The 22,629-nt window shown below is 42.6% G+C and overlaps 4 protein-coding genes and 1 long non-coding RNA gene across 10 annotated transcripts in view; 2 read left to right on the top strand and 3 right to left on the bottom strand.

Moving 5' to 3' along the window:
- LOC126392515 (forkhead box protein O3-like) overlaps positions 1 to 6,916 on the bottom strand; it is a 38,193-nt gene extending 31,277 nt beyond the window's left edge. The window contains exon 1 of the mRNA XM_050047942.1: positions 5,502 to 6,916. Within this exon, the coding sequence (XP_049903899.1) occupies positions 5,502 to 5,990 (489 nt within the window). The 5' untranslated portion in view covers positions 5,991 to 6,916. The remainder of the gene's footprint in view (positions 1 to 5,501) is intronic.
- A 4,658-nt stretch (positions 6,917 to 11,574) lies between these two features.
- On the bottom strand, positions 11,575 to 15,298 carry med18 (mediator of RNA polymerase II transcription, subunit 18 homolog (yeast)). Of its 2 annotated transcripts, none has more exons than XM_050047051.1 (3): positions 15,233 to 15,298; positions 14,595 to 14,695; positions 11,575 to 13,544 (listed from the first exon to the last, which is right to left on the bottom strand). In XM_050047051.1, the coding sequence occupies exons 2-3, from the start codon at positions 14,665 to 14,667 to the stop codon at positions 12,988 to 12,990; spliced, it is 630 nt and encodes a 209-aa protein (XP_049903008.1). In that variant the 5' UTR covers positions 14,668 to 14,695; positions 15,233 to 15,298; the 3' UTR covers positions 11,575 to 12,987. The 2 variants fall into 2 exon arrangements, with proteins under 2 accessions (XP_049903008.1, XP_049903007.1); XM_050047050.1 differs by having other exon boundaries at positions 11,579 to 13,544; positions 14,871 to 15,246.
- Positions 15,299 to 15,398: 100 nt separating this feature from the next.
- Positions 15,399 to 16,966, top strand: LOC126391982 (uncharacterized). The gene is made up of 3 exons (XR_007570138.1): positions 15,399 to 15,489; positions 16,429 to 16,489; positions 16,698 to 16,966. It is a non-coding gene; the product is annotated as an uncharacterized LOC126391982 (long non-coding RNA).
- On the bottom strand, positions 16,057 to 17,441 carry LOC126391979 (uncharacterized). The gene is made up of 5 exons (XM_050047049.1): positions 17,267 to 17,441; positions 16,965 to 17,189; positions 16,762 to 16,881; positions 16,582 to 16,622; positions 16,057 to 16,477 (listed from the first exon to the last, which is right to left on the bottom strand). Exons 1-5 carry the CDS (start codon positions 17,439 to 17,441, stop codon positions 16,358 to 16,360), a joined length of 681 nt encoding a protein of 226 aa, XP_049903006.1. The 3' UTR covers positions 16,057 to 16,357.
- Positions 17,442 to 20,360: 2,919 nt separating this feature from the next.
- The window catches only part of LOC126391973 (cytochrome P450 4A12A), a 62,788-nt gene continuing 60,519 nt past the window's right edge, over positions 20,361 to 22,629 (top strand). The window contains exon 1 of one of the 5 annotated variants that reach the window (XM_050047034.1): positions 20,361 to 20,764. In XM_050047034.1, the coding sequence (XP_049902991.1) occupies positions 20,573 to 20,764 (192 nt within the window). In that variant the 5' untranslated portion in view covers positions 20,361 to 20,572. The remainder of the gene's footprint in view (positions 20,765 to 22,629) is intronic. The other 4 variants (XM_050047042.1, XM_050047037.1, XM_050047039.1 and 1 more) reach the window with 4 other exon arrangements.

Raw genomic sequence — 22,629 nt, 5'->3', positions numbered from 1 at the left:
TGTTCCTCCATGGGTGGTTTGAGGAGGCACAAGTGTGTTGTGTGTTTCGTGCAAATGTGCGTGTGTGCATGAGCCAGAGGGAATAGTCGAAAACCATCACCCTAAATAGTGCAATGGGAAAAGAATGACAATTTCTCTTTGCTTCACTGTGCTATTCCGGTTTAGGAAAACTAAATGAACTGAAAGGGGTATTAAATATTCTGAGAAATGTCACCAAACGGCTCTAAAAAAAATAAAAATAAAAATTGCAGCGCCATGGGTAATAGGCTTGGTAAGAAATGCTTCAACAGCTGAAGTTCAGTTCAGCTGAGAAGAACATCCAAATTAGTTCAACCCTGTCGAATTGGGAACTTGACGGTCTCATCCCCTTGTATTCTGCTCCAAGAGACCCAGTAGCTGAGAGGAGTCGAGCTGGGGAAAATCCAGCATTGTTATCCTATTATCTCTTGAGATAATGTGAGATAGGAGATTTCTCTTAGATGAGAGGAGGCACGCTGCTTAAGGCGGTCTCGATCACTGGCAGGAGACTGACGCCAAAGCTCCCTTGAGAAAGACTCCTCACCTCAATTGGCCCTCGTGCCGAAAACCACGAGCAGAGAAAAAATGTATAGGATGTCTAATAGATGGATGGAGAGAGAAAGGCGGAGAGATAACAGAGGAGATAACATGGGTGTCTGCTAGATGGAGTGATAGGAGAGAGCGAAGTAATATCAAAGGCAAAATTATATTGTTTTTCATATTACCGTCTCCTGATTGCTGTCTCCCGTATTTGAATGCGTGCCCATGCTTTGGTAATTTGCATGTACATTAATCATTTTCAGTGAGAAATGAACTGCCACGGCTGCCTGACGGCTGCAGGGGGAAAAGGCAGTGAGAACGGGCTTCTTGGCTTCAGAAACCCGGTTCAACCCGAATATACTGCCTGAACCCAACCTGGCTCTGGCTGCAGGAGCCAAGGGGAGATGTAAGGTGCTCATAATCCTACACCATAAATCTGTCCAGCATGCATCATATGCTCTCATTTTCTGAGTGTGTAAGTGTGTGTGTGTGTGCATTTGTGTGTGTGTGCGTGTATGTGTGTGTGTGTGTGTCTGTCTGTCTGTCTGTCACACTCTCAAATTACTCTGCTCCCCTGAGCCAAGACGGAGGATAAAATATGAATCAGCTGAAGTCTAGGATAGTTTCCAGTCTCTCCAGACTCCCCAACCATCAACAAGCGACACTAGCATGCATTCCTACACATACACATACACACACACACGCAGGCAACACCACACACTTAGAAAGTTTCAAGTCTCTCCACTTCATGCTAAGCTTCGTCAAACACGCTCTCTGCTGCACATTTGACATTCATATCCCTCATATTTGACAAGTGTTTCTCTACTGCAGCTGCTGGAGCCCGTGCATAGTGACAGGATTACGAGAGTCTGTCTGTCTCTTTACCTATAAATCAATTAGATAAAGTGATATGATCCAGCACTGTTATAAATACTACTGCCTGTGGAGACAGGGGTTATGTGCCTTTACAGAAGATAAGACTATACATATACCCAGAGAGACATCTTTCTTTCTCTTCTCTTCATTTCCTCACATGCACTTCGTCTTTCCCTTCTCTGCCCTGCAGTCGCTGTCACATTTCTCTCCATTTTTTTTTAGCTCTATCTTTTCTGGTCTGTCTGATTTCTTTCATTAAAGGAAGCCACATGACCTCTTGCCCTGCTGGCCCGGCACAGACCCGCTACCTAAAGACACTTTATAAATAACAGTCTAGTCGCTTTGGATTAAAGTGTCTGAGTGACTGCCTGGCACCCTTGCCGACCTGCTGCGCAATCCCCTGGCATCTGACATGCCCTGAGCGCCGGAAAAAACCCTGTAAACACATACAGGGAAAGCTATGTGTTGTACATTAAAGCAGGAAGAAAGCGACAAATTCTTCACAGATGCACTGTGGTTGCAATTACCCAAAGCATACTGTGATATCTTGGAGGCATACATCACTCATTTTTATTTAAAGCTGATCTATACACTAAAAGCATTTACGTAATGTGGACTTTTGTATCCTATAACTACACACGGTTATACATACAATAAACCAGACCCTCCCAGCATTACATTGGCAGTACGCAACCCCCTTGAAGTTAATCAACTTCAGGGCACCTACAGGGCAATCCCCACACCAAGATGCATTTAAACCCCACCATTAGAGGCATTATGAAGTCAAGAGCAAGACTACACAGCATTCTCTGCACTGACACGCTGTCAGACCAATCAGCGGGCCCAAACACACACGCCTATAGAAGTAGACAGCCCCTCCCCCTGCACTAGCCCCCACAAAGACACGCACACATACACACACAACACTGCCAACCCTGACGCTTTGTTGCAATTGACATGTGCTTCTCCCACGCACAAATGCAGTATGCGTCCACATGCACCCGTGGATATATTTAGATATAATTAGCCAGAGAGACATAAAACACAACGATAAATACATGGCTTCAGAGACAATCGCTAACTTCAGTTCAGCATCCAGCGAATTCCAATGTTGGATCGGCTTAGTTTCCGGCCAAGTCGCCAGGAGAAATGTGGGCACTGTACATTTCTGCAGAGCACGGATGTGTTACTTTTGTACGTTTTATACGTATCATATCAACGTTTCTAAAGTGACGTAGTTCTAAATACATACTGGCTTTATCATCAGGAGGTGGAGGGGATCGTGGGTAGCGTGACACTGCAGGCCTGATTGTTATTTAGCAACACGTAGCTGCATTTTCAGCCACGACTGTGCCACCAAAAACGAGTATCTTAAGCCAAAACGATCTTTTCCTCACCATAACCAAGTGGCTTTTCTGCCTGTTAACAACATCACTGCTGAAATATAAAGTTCAACATATCTGCTTCATGATAATTTAAAAATGTAACATATCCCTGGTTTGCAGAACTGTACAACGCCACCATTCATCTTGGCAATTGGGTTACGGTTACAGAACATTGGAAAATAGAGGCCAGTGAAGTCACCATTAATCTACACCTCAGGAGTGACTGTGGAAAGTGTAATCAGGTTCACAAGTACACAATTCTAAGTAACTTCCCTCCAGTAAGGACGTGATTAGGAAGGCATGACCTCAGAATACTGCAGTCTTCCTAGAAGTCAGAAGCCATTAGGTATTTATAGGAGCTTAATGGCACTGTCTAGGTGTATTGGCTGTCTAGCACCCATCATCAAGCCATCAACCCCAACCCAACCCCCCGCCCGCCTGCCTCCTACGCAAACTGCCAAGCTATACCACTTAATTTCATTTTATTTCATCAGCAGCTTACCAACAATTCTTTTATCTTTTTTTTCTCTTTCCCTGCCACAACAACAACAGAACAGCAGACTGTTTTGCATCCGGCGCTTTGCTCGTGCGTGATATTGTTGATTGAGATGAAAATGTAGTGGATGATACAAGTAATGTTTCCCAACTCGCAAATGCTGCTGTCAAATATAATTGCCTGATATGATTGTAAAATTACATGTATGAGAGTGCACCTGTGCTGTGCGCAAGTGAAGAGGGGAGATAGCGTGTTTTTTGGCTGCTGGGTTCAGGGGTTGAAACTGAACATGTGACTTCATATTAACCTTGTCAAGCTTGGTCTTTGCTGTTAAGCTCTCGTGAAACAGAAAACGTTTTATGTGTCCACACCCTTTTTTTTATTCCGTAACTATCTTAATGAAATAATTTGCATGTAAATTTCTGTCACATTCCCAACAACAACAAAAAATATTCCTCAGTGCTTCATTTTGTATTCAAAAGCCTGCAAATTTAAATGGGATTCTCATTTGACGAGCCAAGTTCACTTAAAAGTTGAACACAGTTATTGCAATAACCAAGGTAGACGGTTGCATCAGAAATTAGGCTTGTACTGTACATACACAAAAGCTGCTGAGTGAAAATTTCCATATGCTGGCTCCTGTTTGTACATGTGACTCCTAAGTGTATGTTTACATTACTACTCTGCCTCTGACTGAAACCAGGTCAGCCCTGTTACTGACATTATGGCTGCCTGCTTTAAACGACTTACCTAATGCCCCGTCATTACCTGGAGTGGGCCCCATGTCTCGCCGGTGGCCTGAAATAGCCCGGGACCTCAGACTGCCACTGTCAACCCCCTCCTAATTTGCAGTTTCATAAATAGCAGACTAGGACTTTGGCACTAAAGATAAAGAGGCCCTGTGGTTGAAGGCTCTTGGTGCAACTGTGAAGTCTACCTGGAGACACACCTTAGCAGAGTTCACTTTAATGGGACAGGCTTAAGGTGTCAAGTCAGGTGCTTGTGATTACGGCTGAACTCCAAGAGGTGACAGAGTCTGCGTTATGCAACACAACAAGTTTTGACAACAGACTGGTTTCTCAGAAAGGCAAAAATGTGAATGCATGTCATTGGACATGTGCCACTATTTTGGTCTTTGATTATATTTGATGATATAAATGACACGCCTAGATAGTTTTGGGCGGGTCAAAATCATGTGCCTGCCAACTGAAGAATTCTTCCTCTAAGTATTTAATGGGATAAATTTAACAATCAGCATTAACGGTCTATTCAATCTTGGGTTTATGTAAGGAAACAGGTGGGGCGAGCCAATGTGAGGTCCTGTTCAGTGGTCTTGCCTCAATAAAAACCAACCTTGAGCAAGATTCTGATGAGAGACGACGCATCCGCAAGGAGTTACCTGCCTCTAACTTCTCACACATTGCCACAGTATTTTCAGAAGCAAACTTAACATCCAGTCTCAAGGTTTCATCTCAGCAAAGGTGCACCATGAGGACAAGCTCTGCTGATCTCCCCTGCCCCTTCTCCCTGTCCTCAGATGGCCATAATGAATAGCAGCATGATGAGGCTGGGAGCAGAGGCTGATAACATGGGCAGAGGTCCAGGAGGTTACTCCAGGCTCTCAGCCAGACGGGCAGTGGTGGTGGTGGACTGTGGTCATTTGTGAGCACCCGTCTGAATATTTACATTGTGGACAGCTGACCCTGGGATCTGTCAGCTGGGAAGTGTCCCTCTGTTGGTGTGCTTTTTAAACTGATAAATGTGTGCTGCATGAAAATGCATTTGAGGAGTTTATTCTCTTTAACTGCCTCATTTATTCGCAGCAGATCTGGAGATAAATCATTAACCATTGTGGTCCTGCTCCTGGTGAAGGGATTTCATGCACTACTACGGACGCTGTTGCCCATCATGAGCGAAGCCCGGTTACACACACACAGCAAGTGACTACACTCCAGTCTATTACATCCTGCCATCAATGATCTATTAGACTGACTGACGGCAGTAATGAACTAAGACAAGATAACGCATGGCACCATTCATGCGTAACCGACACGGAATCCCACGGTGACATGTGTATGGCACGAGGGGTGAAAAAATCATAATGGCTTAGTGAATAGGAATGATACTATCTCTAGACACTCTGTGATTAACACGTCAAACCCCCCGTCGTGTGTTTCACTCCTTACCTTCCAGCCAGCTGAGCTATTACTGTCGCCCTTATCCTTGAAATAGGGCACATAACGGACCATCCAGTCGTATATCTGTGACAGCGTGAGTCTCTTTTCTGGGGTGCTCTCGATGGCGCGGGTAATGAGATCCGCGTAGGACTGGTTCCCCCACGCGTTCCGCCGCGAGGATTTGGCTTTGCGCAGCGGTCCGGTCACATCGAGCGCCGCGCCAGCCAGGCATGGGTGCGTCGCGCCTGTGGGTGCCGGGGCGCCGGCTGGATGCTTCAGCTCTCCCGGCGTTCCGCCCACGAGCCCCGCTATGCAAGCCGGGACGTCCTCCGGTTCCACCTTGATGTTAGCCAGTGGAAGACCCCCGCTGACCTCGTGTCCACCGGGGAAATCCTCCGGGCATGGCAGCGGCCAGGTGCACGAGCGAGGCCGGCTCTGCGGCTCGAAATCCGAATCAACCTGATGAGCGTCTAATTCGTCGTCCTCCATCATCAACATTTACCCTTCAGTTGGGAGAAATGGAATAAATCAAACGGGAGAGCAAGGGGAGGGAAATACCTCCACGATCCGCGTATCCAACTGTCTTCAGTCTCACTTCACGTTGAAATTCGCCTTGTAATACTGCTATTAAGCTCACAGTCCGAATCAATAAGAAGCAATTCAGCGGAGTAAAAGGATCATGATGAACACAAGCAGAATCACAGCCTCGCGTGTAGAGACAAGAGAAGTAATAAAAGTAATAATAATTTTTCGTCCATTTTACCTGGAGTGAAAATATCAAGCCGTGATTAAAAAACGCTTCTTATTCAACAGTCCACATCACCTCAGAGCGGTGAAGCTCAAACGCGTGTCAGAGCCAGTCATGGGGGCTTTTCAATCCAGTTGCAGCAACAGATGATATTTCAGATAAGGAGCATATTTGCAAAGCAGTCGTCGATAAATCCTCCAGAAGACAACAGGAAGAATGGGGGGAAAGAAGGGGAGGAAAAAAAATCACCAGAGCTGTGTTGAGAGCATCCACTGAGGCGATAATGCGTGATTACTGTGAATTATTAAATCTTCCAGTCTGCACGGATTAAGCTGGCAGCGGCACATTCAAGTCCATTCAGCCTGAACAGCACCCAACTGTCTGCAATTATAATGAAGAGGCGTGCGCATGTGACGAATCGATAAATTCCCCAGTCTGGAAAACATAAAGAAGAAAAAAAAATAGTCCAGCGATCAAAATTTCGTATCCACTTGTCAGGCTGATAAAATAGTCTTTTATCACACCTCCTCTTGCTCCCCTCTATCCCCCCTTGCCTTTTCTCACTCTCTCAGATCCCACACATGTTCTCATTTGCTTACAACTCGTTCCGTCGATGTGAACCGAGGATGACGCGCCGGCGCTGTAGTGGAGATGCTGCCAATTGGAGTGCGCTCACGAAATCAATACTCTCCTAACATGATTACAGCGAAATCCCGAACTCTCTCTCTCTCTCTCTCTCTCTCTTCTCCCTCCTCTCTGTTTCCCGCCCTCTCTCTCTAGTCTCCACCATCCCTGATATGAACGGAGGGAGCAAACCCCAAATTCTTAATCAAAACTCTGCATAATAATCTTTATGGCGGCGCGTCAACCGGCGCTTTGTGTGCCAGCCACCACGTCCAGCGGTGATAAAACAGGACAATGTGGAAATTACACAAGGGGAAATTCCCTCATAATCTCGACAAGGTTTGTCTTTTAAAAAATACAGTGTCTGATCTGCCTTTGTGCGTAACAAATTGTCCCGTGCAACGTGCGCAGCGTCCAAATGCCCTCCAGGCTGAACTCACGGCGCGCAAAAGGTTTCACCTCTGCTGATTATTTGCGAGCTATACCTCAGCCAGTGTAATTTTCTATGCCGATTAGACAGATTTAGTCCAGATTAAAAGGGATTAGGTAACCCTAGATTTTAATCCGGGGAGGAGTGAGGTGAAACGGGGCTTTTCAAAGGCCAGATTGAAAGATCATCTCCGCTCCGCACTCCAACCAAAGTGAGGAGGCAGAAAAACACTTGCACCTCGACGCCAAAGACACGCTGCTCTGGCAGCAGTGGTCAGAGCCGTGTGTGTATGTGTATGTGTGCGTGTGTGTGCTGGATGGGGTGGATGAAGGGGATTCCGCCCCTCCGTCCCAACACCACCCCCTCCCAAAATCTGACAGCAGGGCGGGCGCACAGTCAAAGGTGCTCGAACACCATTGGCTGTTTATTTCACACATAAATGTCATTTTATTTTTTATTTCAGCCCCACACTGCCCCTCACCTTTCACCCTTTATACAAAAGATTTGCTGAGCTCACAAGCTATTCAACAGCAACAGTCTGCTTCGCATTTTTATGCACATTCACACCTGTTATGTTGATGGTTGCTGTGGGGACAGTATTACTTATTCATGGACTTTCACAGGCAGTCCTACATGCTCACTCTGCACACTACAATTTCTGATAATATTTGGAAGTTAGGCTGCTCCATGCGAGCATTTTAGCCACCCATGCATAATCACTATGACCTATGGGGGCATGTTAGTATGAATGGACTGCTGTCAAAACATTCAACAGCAAAATGAGGAGGGGACTCTACTCATAGTTGAAATAAACCCCCATATATTTTAGAGTGACACATTCGCAGGTCACAAGCGCCATCAAAACAAGCACCTGTGCAGCAAGGTGCCTGAAACTGTCTGAGGGGGCCCGCCCTCTTCGTGCCAAGTGCGCATTGGAAGGAAGCTGTATTTAAAAGTTGCTCAACGCGGCCACACTGTATGCGCTCAGGCGTGACTGATGTTGAGAAATGTGTGTCAAAAATAGCACACTTTTAAAGCGGGAGGATGTGTCATAGTGTGTCATGGAAATGACTTAACGCTGAGCATCAGTGGGATCAGATGGTTAAAATGCCATGTTGCTAATAGTTTGCGTAAAAAAAGTCCCCAGGCCTTATTGCACTCACAAATTTGATTCATGAGAAATTATTTATTATATTGTAATCATCATTTGGTCAGTTAAATTTGTGCCAGGAGTGGAAATCTAAGGTGCTACTTGTGACACTGGTTTGCAATTAATTCTCCTGAGTGCCAGAGTTTTGGTGACACAGTACCACACAATGGATCTTGATTACACATACAGTGAAAGAAATGTAATTGCGAAGACAAATAAGCAGATTGAGAGGCTCACAGCAGGACTGGATCTCCAGAAAAACAAGACTCAGAGGACACAGAGAGGAGTCAGACAGACAGAGAGGAGGGAGGCCCGGGCAACACGACTTTAAAAACTACATATATGTTCGGTCCCTTCCAGGCTGACTGCTATGCTGTCCCCATACCAGACATTCCAGAGGCAGCGTGGCTGGCTTCAGGCTCTGAGTGGCTGATCCTGGAACAGCATGTTCTGCACAACAGTAATCACCTCAGCCAGCCACAAGCAAGGCAGAGCACCACATCAACAACAAGCAGAGCTTTGTGCCTGTCAATTTGCACCCTGAAAAAGTGCTCTGGAATCTCATTCACATGAGGAAAGGGACACGTTTTTTTCCCACCCATTTCCGCAAGGCCCATCCTCGTTGCCTTGGCCCCTGCCACTCCAGACGTCCCTCGCAACCCTCATGATGTTGTGCAATTTATCCCTGCAACCCATTCTGCCCAGTGGGATTAGGACGAGAGGAAGCTGGAGAAGCCACAAGAACACCCTTGGGAGATCGATGCCTGTTTGGGAAAACACTTCCCCTGGTTCTCCTCCCCTCTCAGCACACAACCCACACTCTCTAACAAGCATATGGGCTCCCAATGACACATGAAGGAGAGGGCTCAAATCCAAGTATTGGGAGCGTTCCTGAGTAGACGAAGCTGGATTTCACCCCTTCATGGCACTGGCCCAAAGTAGGATGACTTAAAGACTTCCTGCCCCAAGCAAGAGCCAGCTTTCTGTGGCATCTTGGCATGTGCGCCGCTGCCAACTATGAACATTATGTTCAGAGGCAGCAAAGACAATTGGTGCCAAGAGTTTTAATTAAGACTGTGTTGTGTGGAATGGAAAGTAAAGGCATGTGCAGGTAATGGCATCTCTCCCCATTTCAAAAGGTTTAACAAAATATGATTGACTAACACTATCTGCCTTAGCCAATTAATTATATTTAACAACCAAAGACCCAGAACAACCAAATGGCCCGATGAGGAAAATCAGTGTGCTCTGCTCTCGTACCCAAAAGAGCGGCAAGCGTAATTGTATTTTAATAAATCGGTGATGTCAAAGATGCTTCAAGAGAGTGGAGGTGAGTGGACAGTAGCTAAATAACGGTGCAGGTGTGTGTGATACACAGAACAAACTAGGGCAATACTATTGTACTGTGTTGCCTTTTTCCACAATGAATCTATGAATTAATGATTTTAATAATTTAAGTATATTATCCCTATATAAATCTGAATATCTATATATAAAGTAGCTGATTGCAGCTTATCAAATGGGAGAATTTGCTGCTTTTCTCTGATTTAAATCATTTTAAATTTGATTTGTAAAAAATAAAATACTTGCAGCTCTGCTACAGCAGTTAAGCTTTCAAGAATTCTGTAAATAGCATTGCCCATATGACCCTAAACTCACGGATTTATCATAACTGAGAATAACAATCCCACAATGAAAAGCAATCAGTTTGATGATCAATCACAAACTGTAACCTTAACCCCTTATGAAACCATTTTCATACAGTTCTCAGAATTTTTGCATGTGTGTGTTGGGAGATGGTATTGCGCTCCTCTTAGTTTCTTGAAATAAACCATGCAGAATATCATATTGCCTCCAGCAACGACTTAAATCCCTCACTTGTGCAAGTCAGTGGTTGGCTACATCCACAATAGCCGAGAAGGCCTGATGCCAAGACACTGATTAGCCTAGCTCTGCCTCTGTTCTCCAAGCAATGTGGAGTGGAGGTGCAGTGGGAGTCCAGCTCATCACCAAAGAGCACTGTGCTAAACACAAGTTTAAGTGGAAGAAAGCCAGCAGACTGTAGTGTATCCATGCTGGACATATAAAGCCTTGGGCAAGGAGGCATCTGCCTCTTTAATACATAATTCACTCAGAGCTGAAACATCATGCTTTAGTCCTAAGGGCCAGTAGTCTACTTGTGGTTGTTGGAACATAAAACTGTCTCCATCAGATAACGCGTCTCTCATTGACGGGCAACTTTGTGTACAAAGTACCAAACTTTAAAATTCAATTTGAGCGCAGATCGGCTCTGCCTTCGAAATCCCTTGGTAACATCTCAAAATGAAAAATGGTTTTCAAGGAGCATCAAATGTATATGGAGGCAATGTCATCTCACCTTTCCACCTCAGCGAGCTTGTCCTCATCAGCTGTGATATACAGGTAGGTCAACATGTACAGACAGCCATCTGCCCTCCAGCTCTCCCTTCAGACACGCACGCGACCACTTTACATCGCAGCCCCTGCAAATGCATCTTCCTGTTGGGGGTATTATTAGAAGCACTCATGTCTTATTGTCCACATTATTATCATAACTGACAGGATGTGCATTAGTTACTTCAGTCTCTGCAGCACATCGGCCATAATGTTGACACACGAGTGTACGAGCCATTTTGGAATTCAGCACGAGGAGAGAAGAACCTGAGGCAGCTGTAGTGCTTTCATGTGTAATAGTCCCAGCTCAAGTTCCCATGAAAGAGGCACTAATGGGTTAACAGTAGAAATGAGAGGGGAAGAGAGGGAAAATCAATGCTTTTGTTGAGGGGAAGAAAGAAAAGCTTTCACAGGTCTATGTATCATTAAGCAATTGAGAAAGCTAATTAGAGTGGGGGGAAAAGATGTGCAGATCTCACAGCTAATTATTTCCATGGCAACCACAGCTCCTGTAGATGATCGGAGGTAGCTCAGCTGGCAGGACAGGCAGTTACATGAAGAGCAAGAGAGACCCCTAGTGGTGAAAAATGAATGTGTTCATGAGAAGCTATAGAATCAACGTAAGATATAAAAAGCAATAGCTTTAAATAAAGAACACAAATAAGATCACATTTTTAAAATTTTACGTTAGGTCTTTATGCAACATGCACCATACTCTGGGAAGAGTCGCTATGGTTCACAGGTCTGCTAGTCTGAGTCTTCTAATCCAGGTTAAAGACAAAGTGTGATCAAGCCGTTTCAGTTCTTGCTCCCCGGCTTTGGAACAGCCTCCCTCTGAGCATCAGATCAGCTGACTCTGTTCATGTCTTTAAATCTCATCTGAAAACTTTGACAGATTGGCCTTTTCTGACAGTTGACAGACTTATTGTGTGTACGGGAGTGTATGTATTTACAGCCGTGTATTTATGTATGCATGCTTACAGGTATGTATGTGTTTAAGTGTATATGTTAGTGTAGGCGTATGTAAATGTTTATATTTTATTAGTATCCCTTTTGTTTTGTATTATCTGCACACTGGAAAGTACTTTGTGCTTTCAGCTCAAAAGGTGCTCTACAAATAAAGTTATTATTAATATCACAAATATAAAAATATAAATTAACTAAAAATCAGTTTAAAGGTCCAGTGTGTAGAATTTAGGGGGATATATTGGCAGAAATGGAATATAATAAGCAAGTTTTCTTTAGTGTATAATAATCTGAAAATAATTACAGTCACTTTTTTGTCCTCTCAGAATGAGCCTTTATAACTACATAGCAAGCGGGTCCTCATCCACAGAGTCCACCATGTTGCAGTAGCCCAGAACGGACAAACCAAATACTTTCTCAAAATAGGGCCATTCGTGTTCTAGCGCTTTCTCAACGGCAACCGTAATAAGCAGCTAATCCACAAAGAGCCAAACAGTGTCAGAAAAACACTGTTTTTTAACATGAAACGGCTTTATTCAGTGTTTTTACCAATTTAAATCACCTTGTCCATTTTTTTTGGAAAGAGGAGACCTCTGAGGATAATTCTGCTAAACGTCTGGATCTTATGTTATTGGAGACAAAATGTGAGCACACATTAGCAGGTGCTGGGATAGCGGCCTGTCTGCAACGAGCCCAAAATCTGCAAACTGTATTATGTAGTGAAAGAGTGATAAGCTTAACATGTCAAAACTCAAAACTATGAAAATTCTTTGGTGGAAACTGATGATATGCTGTAATATTCTGTAGTAACTGTAGAGTCATGCTGGTGAAGGTTCTTAGTCATCCAGTTCATGTTAATCCTAAGTGCTTATTATAGGAAACCGAAATTGCTTAGCTTTAAGGGGGACTTGCTTCAGTTCACGAGAGGTGAAACATCTTCACGAAACTCAAGCAAGTCTAGTTGCCTACGATATACCACTTAGGAATCGTAGAGTCATTTTCCCACTCACATAACAAATTTACCAAGAGCGTAAATGTTAAGTCAAAGTTGGACTGTATTTAATTTTAGTTTGAATGTAAACAATGTAAAAAAATAAAATAAAAAAAATTAAGTCTTATTGGTCCATAGTGGTCACAGATGACTTGACCCTTAAAATGTTCACATTTAGTGTCTCTGTTTGCTGGGGTCAATCTTCTCCAGGTGAACCAGGGGTTTAAGTTGCTCAGCAAAGCTGCGCATATCCTCTGACACAGTGTCCTGCCCGGCGGGAGCCAACACACTCAGCTCCACCAGGTATGAAAGTGATAGTCGCTCTGTGTTCTCTGTGTTACCTGGTACCAGGATGCGTGACAGCTTGCTGACCACAATTTTCATAGCCCCTTTGCGGAATATGTGCCCGTTGGCCACAAACTCATGGTCCATGCGGAAGCCCATCTCGTTGAGGAACTCCGGCAGGCTTTGAGAGGCGGCTACGTCAACACAGTTGCGCACCAGAGCATGGCGGCTCTTGTCACCAACTTCAGGTTGGCCTAGGTAGCGTAGGTGCCATGGTGATGTGGGATGGGACAGGGAGCGCCGGGCACGCAGAATGAAAGGGTTCCCTTGTTGGCCTTTCAGAAGATAAACCAGTTCGTGATCTGTGAAGGTCTCAGGTTCCATGTTGTCACAGAGACCTCGAAGGCGATGCAAGAGGCTTTCCAGGGCCTGGTCTAACACACTGCCTGCATTGATAAAGGGTAGAGAAACAGATGCATGAATACATTAACAACATAAAAACAATGTGGTGTGATGATGTGGACCGCACAATATATTGTATTTAAAACTGCAATCTCAATATACAGTACATTTACATAAGAAACATAAAGCCTCCAACATTAAGACAGTTGGATATCATTAAGGAAACAGGAAGGAAATGGGCCTTTGTCACAAACACAGCAGATGTTCTTCAATTTTGTCTGTTTAGGGTAAAGATCTGCTGTCAATATATCATGCTGGCTATGACACAGTCTATATAACAGTGCAGAAGCGTAAGAAACTGAGGGGATCACTTCTCACTGGAGTTGTACCTTCTATAATTCCATGTGACAAATAAATAACTGATTGATTATCACACAGAAACAACCAGTCAAAATTCCCTCTATTACTCAAGGATACAAAGAAGGTTGCTGCATGTTCAAAACCACTCTGACACCGAACATTTGTTTCAAGTTAATGGTAAATATATATGGGAAATAGCTCAAACATATAATACACAAATGCCTGTCCCATAACCATAGATTTATCCATGCACAAAAATATATACAAAACACATTTTTGCCATTCTCTTTTGCAATATTTCATTATATATTTAACGACAACAGTAAACTTAACAGATGGCTCACACCTTAACGCTACCCTCTTGTAAATATAAGCTCACAGAAGCACAGGCTAAACCAATCATAATAATCTAATAGATAGTGTCCAAACCCTTATCTTTAATTTCTCATCCATCTGTGTACTTCATAGCTATTCTGAGTGATAAGAGGAACACTGTGTTTTGACTCTTTCCTGTTTTGAGCATTACAGTGATACATGTAGTTACCTTAAAAATAAAAAACTGTGATTTACTGTCTATATGCACCACCTTCAGACATATCCACATGCTAAAGTAAGAATTTATCACATCTCATTACACCATGCGAGTACTGCATAACACCCATCAGTAGTAGGGTAATATTTGGAGATGTTACATTTAGTGTCCCCAGCTGTGGAGGTCTCTACCGTTAGCTTACCTTGCAGCAGGTACTCCATCATATTGATTGTGCCCCCGGTGACAGGCATCACGGTAACAGGAGGAGCTTCCATCTTTTCTCAGACACCGAGTTGTTTTTGTCTGTAAGGAGGAAATATTCATAGTTAACGTTAAAACGGCAGCGTTTTCATTTGACCGTCTCAACTTTTAACACGCAATGTTAGCCAAAGTTAGCTAACTATAGCAAGCTAGGTAGCTAATTCACCTAGCTAAGAGCTAACTCAGTCTCCAAAGTAGCTTGTTTCGTTAACGTTACCTGAGAAATTACAAAATGCAGCTGTGCTCTTGCTGGGAAATAAACGTTGGTCTTCGGTAGAGCCTCCACAATAAATACCGAGGATGCGGTAACGTTAGGCCTCACCGTGCTCGTTCAGTGAACAAACGGCTGGTAGCTAACCAGCTAGCTAGCTAGCTAGCAGCTCCCTAAGCTAATCAGTTAGCCACTCCGTAAGCTGTGTTACCTAAATTATTACCGTGCTTTCAAAGTCAGTCAAGTTACTGAATGGGGTGAAAGATGTCTATATTTGAAAGCAGAGCCGGCTTAAACAAAAATAGCTCAACTCTTCGGTTTGTTATCAGAGAATGAATGACCACAGCACCGGTGAACGAGGCGCATACTTTTCTCAGTCTGGTGTTTCTCATAGCGGTTGTGGTTGTCGTCCAACTTTATGGCGCATTACAGCCACCTACTGGTGTACACATATTTTCCTGTCGTTATTTTCCGACAGAGCGAGTGTTAGTTGTCTGATATCAGACAATTGTCAACTTGTTAGACTCTGTTTTATTCGACTCGAACAGAGACCATTCTCACCCTGGACACCACCTGCTCTGTGAGGCGCTTCAGGTGCATCAGAAGCCGGACAAAGAGGCTCAAAGTACAGTTTCTTTCCCTGGGTCATCAGAACACTTACTGACTAGAAGTAGCACTCCTTAATGTCATTGTACAGGGACAGTAAAGGCTTTATATTCTATTCCATTCTTTATAGTTTGCCTGACTCGAACTCAGAAGAATGGGCAGATTCAAAGGTCTGCAACCAGACAAAAGTGATGGAAAAGGCGAATTACTGCTGCTTTAAAATACTTAAATAAAACCCCTGCATATAGATTTCACCTCAGGTAGTAAGCTAAAAGTACAACCACTAAAATTTCCTCCAGAATTAAAAATAAAAGTCCTCATTGTTCGATTGTGTTTAAGGCCCACTTTCAGTGTACAGTCATATCATTGGAACATTGAATTAACATGTAAGCAAAGGTGGAACAACTACTCAGATTATTTACTTAAGGAAAAGTATCAATACCTTAAAAGTTCTTTATTAACATTCCAACAGTGATGCATACACAATTTGTCCTAAAAGTGCAGAAGTAGCTATTATCGAAATGTGCTTACAATGTCAAAAGTAAAAGTAACCCACTCTTTGTATCGTGTATATACAGTCGGTGATTACAGTGTCTAAAGACACAAGTAAAAAAAAAAATATCCATAAAGCATTATTTGTGGCAAACTTAAGTTTCTCATTAAAATTCTTCGGAACAAAAGCCTATAAATATTTTGTCTTGAAACAGGAAATTGTGGAAAGAATGTTCATGTGTTTAATAAATTACTTTTTATTGTGAAGGGAGCTCAATCAGCTTTTATCACACTTGCCGCTTAGATCATTTCACCCAGTTAGGAAACTTTATAATTAAAAAAAAGGCCAACATTATGCTTGAGAATTTCCCCTCACTTCCTTTGGTAACTTTTGTCTATATTTTTATTTCACTATACACACAACTACTGTCAAAGTAAGTCGTATCAATGTTTGTTGTCTTAGCAGGTCTCCTGATGACAATGGATGAGTAAAACACTGGCGTCTCCTCTTCGACCTGCAGTAAGAAGTAAGAAATTCCATTACCTAAACAAAAACAACACATATAAGACTAGGTTCATCATCATCATCATCATCATCATCATCATCAAGTAAACTTACCCTGCCATTCAAGCCACAGCAACAAACATGAACAGGAAATGCTTTGAGGAGAAAGATACAGAATTAGGAGGGGGCCCACGTGCGTAGCCCAATGTGAAATATGTTTCTGTTTCCAGGCAGCAGACCACTGAACAAACAAAGAACAGGAAACTCAACAAGATGAAGAGCTTTATATCTTACCTGCCTGCAGTCTTGGCCGTAAGTACCAAATTACCAAAAGTGCTATTAAAATAAGACACACAAGGGCTACTGATGTCCCGTAAATAACTGGAAACTGATATTCAGGCTCTGTAGGTACACCTGCAAAACCAAACACACAAGAATTAATATTCTTTTAATTAAGGCCACAAACTCCTCTAAGAGAGATACAGCAAAATGCTCACCTGTTGTGCTGTGTAATGTATCTGACGGTCCATGAGTGCTGTTGACTGCACTGTGTCCTTTAAACATCTGCTTTGCAGTGCAATTTAAAGACCCATGTGGATCTACAAAAACTGATATTGTCCTTGTGCCTATTTCCGCATTTAATGTGCTGTTACGTGTGATGTTACTGAATTCCGTGTCACACGTAACAGCACAAGAAACAGATGAATCCTCACTGTCGTCTACTGTAATATGGAAAAAATATATTGTAAGTTGTACTGTTAAATTTTGGTGTAAAACATTTTACGTGTTATTTTCTCACCTGTAATTACACACAAGTTGATGGTGAGTAGCTTCTGAATGTGACCATCACATCCACTTTTCCAGCAGGAATATTTCCCAGCATCTGCTCTTGTGACATTTACAATGCGTAGAAACTTGTCGGAAGTCACAAAGTTTGATTCTGGTTTTCGTAGCGAGTTCCTGAGCGCAGTCATGCTACTTGCTTCAAATGTCCATTTTAAGTTAGTCAGTTTACTCGGACATGAATAAGTGAAAGTGCTGCCTGCAATAATGTGGACTGTCTTAAGAATTTCTCTGAGAATTTCTGAAAAAAAAAAAGATATATTTTTTTAATTGGTGACAGGCAAACGTACAGAACTGCATACACAAAGTAGTTGGGTACGTTAAAATAACAAATCATGACTATCACAATAGATCTGACCTTTCTTCACGCTGATGAATGATGAGGGCTGTTTTTTCTGACAGCTACCTTGAAAACAGTGTTTACACCAGTAAAGGCCTTGATCATCCTCTGTGAAAGGATCAATAACCAAGGAACCATCGGGCAGAACCTTCCCTCTGGGGCGAAAGAGCGGCTGATGGCGTTCTATTCCGTTTCTGTCTTGAAGATATAACTGGATTTCTTTGCGATCTTCATCTTTCTTATAAATCCATTTTAAAGAGTTTGAATTACTCCTGTAATTTTCACAAGGTATCACAGCTTGACATCCCAGCGAGAATTGAAGATTTGTGGCTGCCAACACAAAAAAGTTTTCATTTTACACATACAGTAGCTTTAAACAGAGAAAATAAGAATAATGTATTATCAAACAACACTCACTTCACAAGACTGTATCCTAAATGTAATATCAATAATGTCATCAGTTACTTACTGTTTCCTGAGGCAAAAGGGGATGAGATCCAAATAATCACCAGAAAAATAAACCCGTCCTGCATCATGCTGGAGGCACTGAACTCAACTCAGACATAAAGACAACGCTGAACAGATGAAGCACCCCCTTTGTGGTTACACTATTGCTAGTCATCAAAACAGAAAGGAGGCTCTGTGTCGCACCAAAAGGTCTTAGATTGAGTGTAACGCCTAAAATCACATTGACACATCGGAAGTGGGCCACCAGCCAGTGCAGAGGAAATTAACCGTGGCTCTCACCCACACTCTTTTTCTGATGGTGTAGCATTAATTCCACTTTTTGCATTAGCATAGGTGTTGAGTTACAGTATGTGCTTCAGCAACAAGTTGAAATTCACACTTAAGGTGTCAAACTGTATGAAGTCACTGCTGTTTATACATAGATGACATAATCTGAACATTGTCTGAGTAAAAAAAAAAGTAATTGTATGGCTGATACAGTTTAAAGTTTTAACTTAACTGAAATCTCCTGCAGTGACTATTTTATTTTAAGTCACAAAATATAGGTCAGTACGCTCTGCAGACATAGTTCAAGAAGTTTATTTGAGTACTGTGAAAGTTCAATGATCATGTGGATTAACAGCGATCAGACACTAATAACAAAACAACCACAGTGTCTGGAAAGTACAAAAATGGAAAAGTTTGCATCACATGAACAATATGAATCAGATGTGAGTCACATTAGCACAGCAAGCTCACTAATGCTTGGGATTTTTTTTTTAATATTGCTGCCTTAATCATTTATGAACTCTTTAAAGTTTTGATGTTGTAATTTTGCACATTTTCAGAAGTGGGTCAAATATTAACACGATAGCATATTGTAGTTTGAGACTTAGTCAATAAAACCACAAATCTTTAAAATTTTAATTTTTTTTTTTTTTCCACTTGAAACTGTTTTAGAGATAAGATAAACCTTTATTGTCTGTCACAAGTAACAGAAATTGAGATGTTGACTCAATCGATCATTCCCTTTTTATTAGACTGTAATTATTCTTCATTTTTCTGTCTTTTACACACTGCCTACTCCACCCCGTAATGACTGCAACCTTATTTTTAAATTCATTTGTAATTTCTACTTTGTATACTTTACCTACTTACTTTATATCCATCCATCCATCTATTTTCGTAACCACTTATCCTCTTGAGGGTCGCAGGGGTGCTGGAGCGTATCCCAGAGTGAGAGGCAGGGTACACCCTGGACAGGTCGCCACACTATCACAGGGCTGACACATAGAGACAGACAACCATTCACGCTCACATTCACACCTATGGACAATTTAGAGTCACTAATTAACCTGCATGTCTTTGGACTGTGGGAGAAAGCTGGAGTACCTGGAGAAAACTAACGCTGACACTTACTTTATATACTTTATTAGATTAATAAATATATACATGATTAAATTAAATCATTATTATTAAATTCAATTTTTTCACTCGGTTGCCATATACACACAGGCCTGAATACACACACATATACAAACACAAACAGGACCTATACATGCATTAGAGGAGAGATGTCAGGGCAAGGGGGCTGCTCTGGACAGGCATCCCAAGCAGTTGGGGGTTTGGAGCCTTGCTCAGGGGCACCTCGGCTCAGGAGCTGAACTGGCGACCCTGTGGTTCCCAAACCAAGTCCCTATGGGCTGAGCTACTTTTTATCTTTGCACCTTTAGTCTGCAGTTTTGCTATTGTAGTGTCGATTTTTTTTATCTTTAAAGTATTACATTTAGTTTTTATATCTTTTTTCTCTTCATTCTTTTCTGTATTCTCTTTTATATTTTATTGCTCTGTAAAAGCACTTTGATTTGCCCTTGTGCATAAAATCTTGCTGCTCAAAAATCCTGTGTTTCCATCAGTACGTGAAGTCATCCTTTGACAGACAGGACAGCCTCGAGCACATCCTCCTTCCGCCCACTGTCGAATACTTCAGACGCTTCTGCTGAGAGTTTGGGTCCGCTCCATTTCATGACGCCGGTGCACCGCTTAGAGTCTAATCTTACCATGTAATTGTCAGCTGGCAAAACAAACAGCAATGTTTGACTGTAGAGTAAAAGCCATGGTGGCTCTCCGAGCTGACAAATAATTACCTGCATGTACAGCAGTGTTTACTATGTGAAGTAATGATGATGTAAGCCTGAATGACACTTATCAGTTCTCTGTTTTATCAGTCGCCCCTGACCTTTCTGTGTTTGTATGGCCCATGAGGTCGAGCTGACACACTTGCCACTCTCGCTGCTGAACTACACATCAAGATAACTGTCATTGTTTGCAGACTCCGCCTCCCCGGCGCTCCTGAGGCGTACCCCGGAGTAATGGTGTCGAGTCGACCATCTGTTTTGACTTTGCTTCTTGTTATCGCGCCAACACTTGTTGCGTTCAGAGTTTTTCCTCCAGCGACGCACAGACTCACCCGAGATGGAGGCAGCTGAGGCTTTGGTGAAATTTCAGCTGGGCTGGCCTCACATGCATCACTTGTTTGCTCTACTTTGTCTCGTTGCTGTCGTCTATAAATTAACTGTTACGTACGTCCAGAGAAGAGATATGCTCCGAAACCTTGAGGCTTTCCCAGGACCACCGGGACACTGGCTGTTGGGACATGTTGAAGAGGTAATTCAGTAAAGAGCGCGCAGTAATGTGCAACTTTGTGTAACTGTTATATAACAGTTGTAATACTTTATTGTTACTGCACCCTTTGAAACTGAATTGCAATGTGCTTCACAGTGATAGAGCATGTTACTGCGCACCTAATGTTAGATATTTGCAGTGTTTGACCTTATTTGACCTTTCTGTCAGAGCATACGCAGGTTAAAGTAACCAATCCTATTCTAATCATTGGTATTATGCAGATATTGTTCTATACTCACTGAGTTTCACCCAGTTTGTGTATTATAAAATAAGTGTGATATTTATACCTCACAGTACTCCACTCAGTAGGGGAGAGTGGGGTCTGTTGGGACATTTTTGTCATGAAATAACCTTCTATTACTCACAGACTACTTTAAAAGTAATGACAATTGGATGCCTGACCATAAGGGTGGGTGATAAATCACATCATGGCTTGTTCCACATAGGATGTATAAAATGATTATATCATAAACACCAAGCATGTATTGTCGAATCATTTTTTAAAATCACTGGCATGAGACGTTTCTCTTTCACTCTCTCCTATGACTGACACATAAAACGACTCCCAAACATGATGTGTCACACACTCCTCTGCCTTCTCAGACGGCCGAATATTGCAAAAAAACACACATTCGGTATTCGGTGGAATACGTTAAAAGCAAGGCCGAATAATAGCGGCGTGTTTTGATAACGCAATCAAACAGTGTGCCGTGACGGGCGGATTAAAATGTCGGCAGTGTGGCGATTCATCCGCCACCGTACTTGCATTTGCGACTAAAAATAGTTTTGAGCGAGAAAAATAGGCTTAAATCATTCAGCACGCTGTGCGAGCAGCCTACAGATTTCAACCAGCAGCAGAAACAAAAGGCGAATCCCACCGATTGTGGGTTGAACGGGGGTCACAGACACAGACAGTAATGCATTCCTGTCAAATACGGCGGCCAGCGGCTTACCGGCGACGGACAAGTCGACTCCAATAATTTCCTCTTCTTAGCGTGTGGACTGCCCAGAAGTACCTGAACAGCCGAGCCAGCCGAACACAGGTATGTGACGTGTCAGAGGAGAAACGAGCCGTTCAAGGCCCACAAACCTCACCGCACTTTAGGGACTGTTCTTTACTTATGAAGGGACTGTCAGGGGAGGAGGGTGGCTGGTTGATTCTTATTTTATTTATTTATTTTATTTTGATCTCCCCTATGTTAATCACTCATTGATGCTGTTTTTGAAGTATGAATAAGTCAATAAGTAATTTATTCCATTGAAATATCATTGATGTATTATAGAAAAGTGATTTATCTTTTTATAAATGACAAAAGGCACATCTGCCTCATTTTCGCTGTGGTATCGTGATACTACTCAGAACCATGATATTTTCATTGGTATCGTGACAACACTAATCTGGAGGGGGTTCATCTGCAAAAACTAATGAAAAACTAAACATCGGTATTCAGTACTCTGTATTCGGCCAAGCGTTTAATATTATTTGGCTTCGGCTTCGGCCACAAATTTTCATTTCGGTGCATCCCTAATGGAGACACATACTGTGTATTGCGATATAACCGCAAAAATATCTTAATATTATTTTCAAGCCATATCACCCAGACCCACCTGAACGAATACGAGTGTCATCAAGTTTTTTTAGGGTCCAACCTAAATGTGAAGGGCACAATTTTGTTTAATGTACAAGGAGTGCATTTTCCTAAAATTCTGCCTTCCCAGGATAGCAGGGGCAGTTGGTAGGGATGGTTGGAGCCTTGTTCTGGGCTAGATATATGTATGTTATTTAAACTGAAGAAAGTGCAGTCTAAATTTGAAGATCGAATTAATACTATGTCACTTGTTCACAC

This window comes from Epinephelus moara, chromosome 6 (genome assembly GCF_006386435.1).
Source record: "Epinephelus moara isolate mb chromosome 6, YSFRI_EMoa_1.0, whole genome shotgun sequence".
Taxonomy (NCBI): domain Eukaryota; kingdom Metazoa; phylum Chordata; class Actinopteri; order Perciformes; family Serranidae; genus Epinephelus; species Epinephelus moara.
This window is presented reverse-complemented; position numbering and strand designations above follow the sequence as displayed.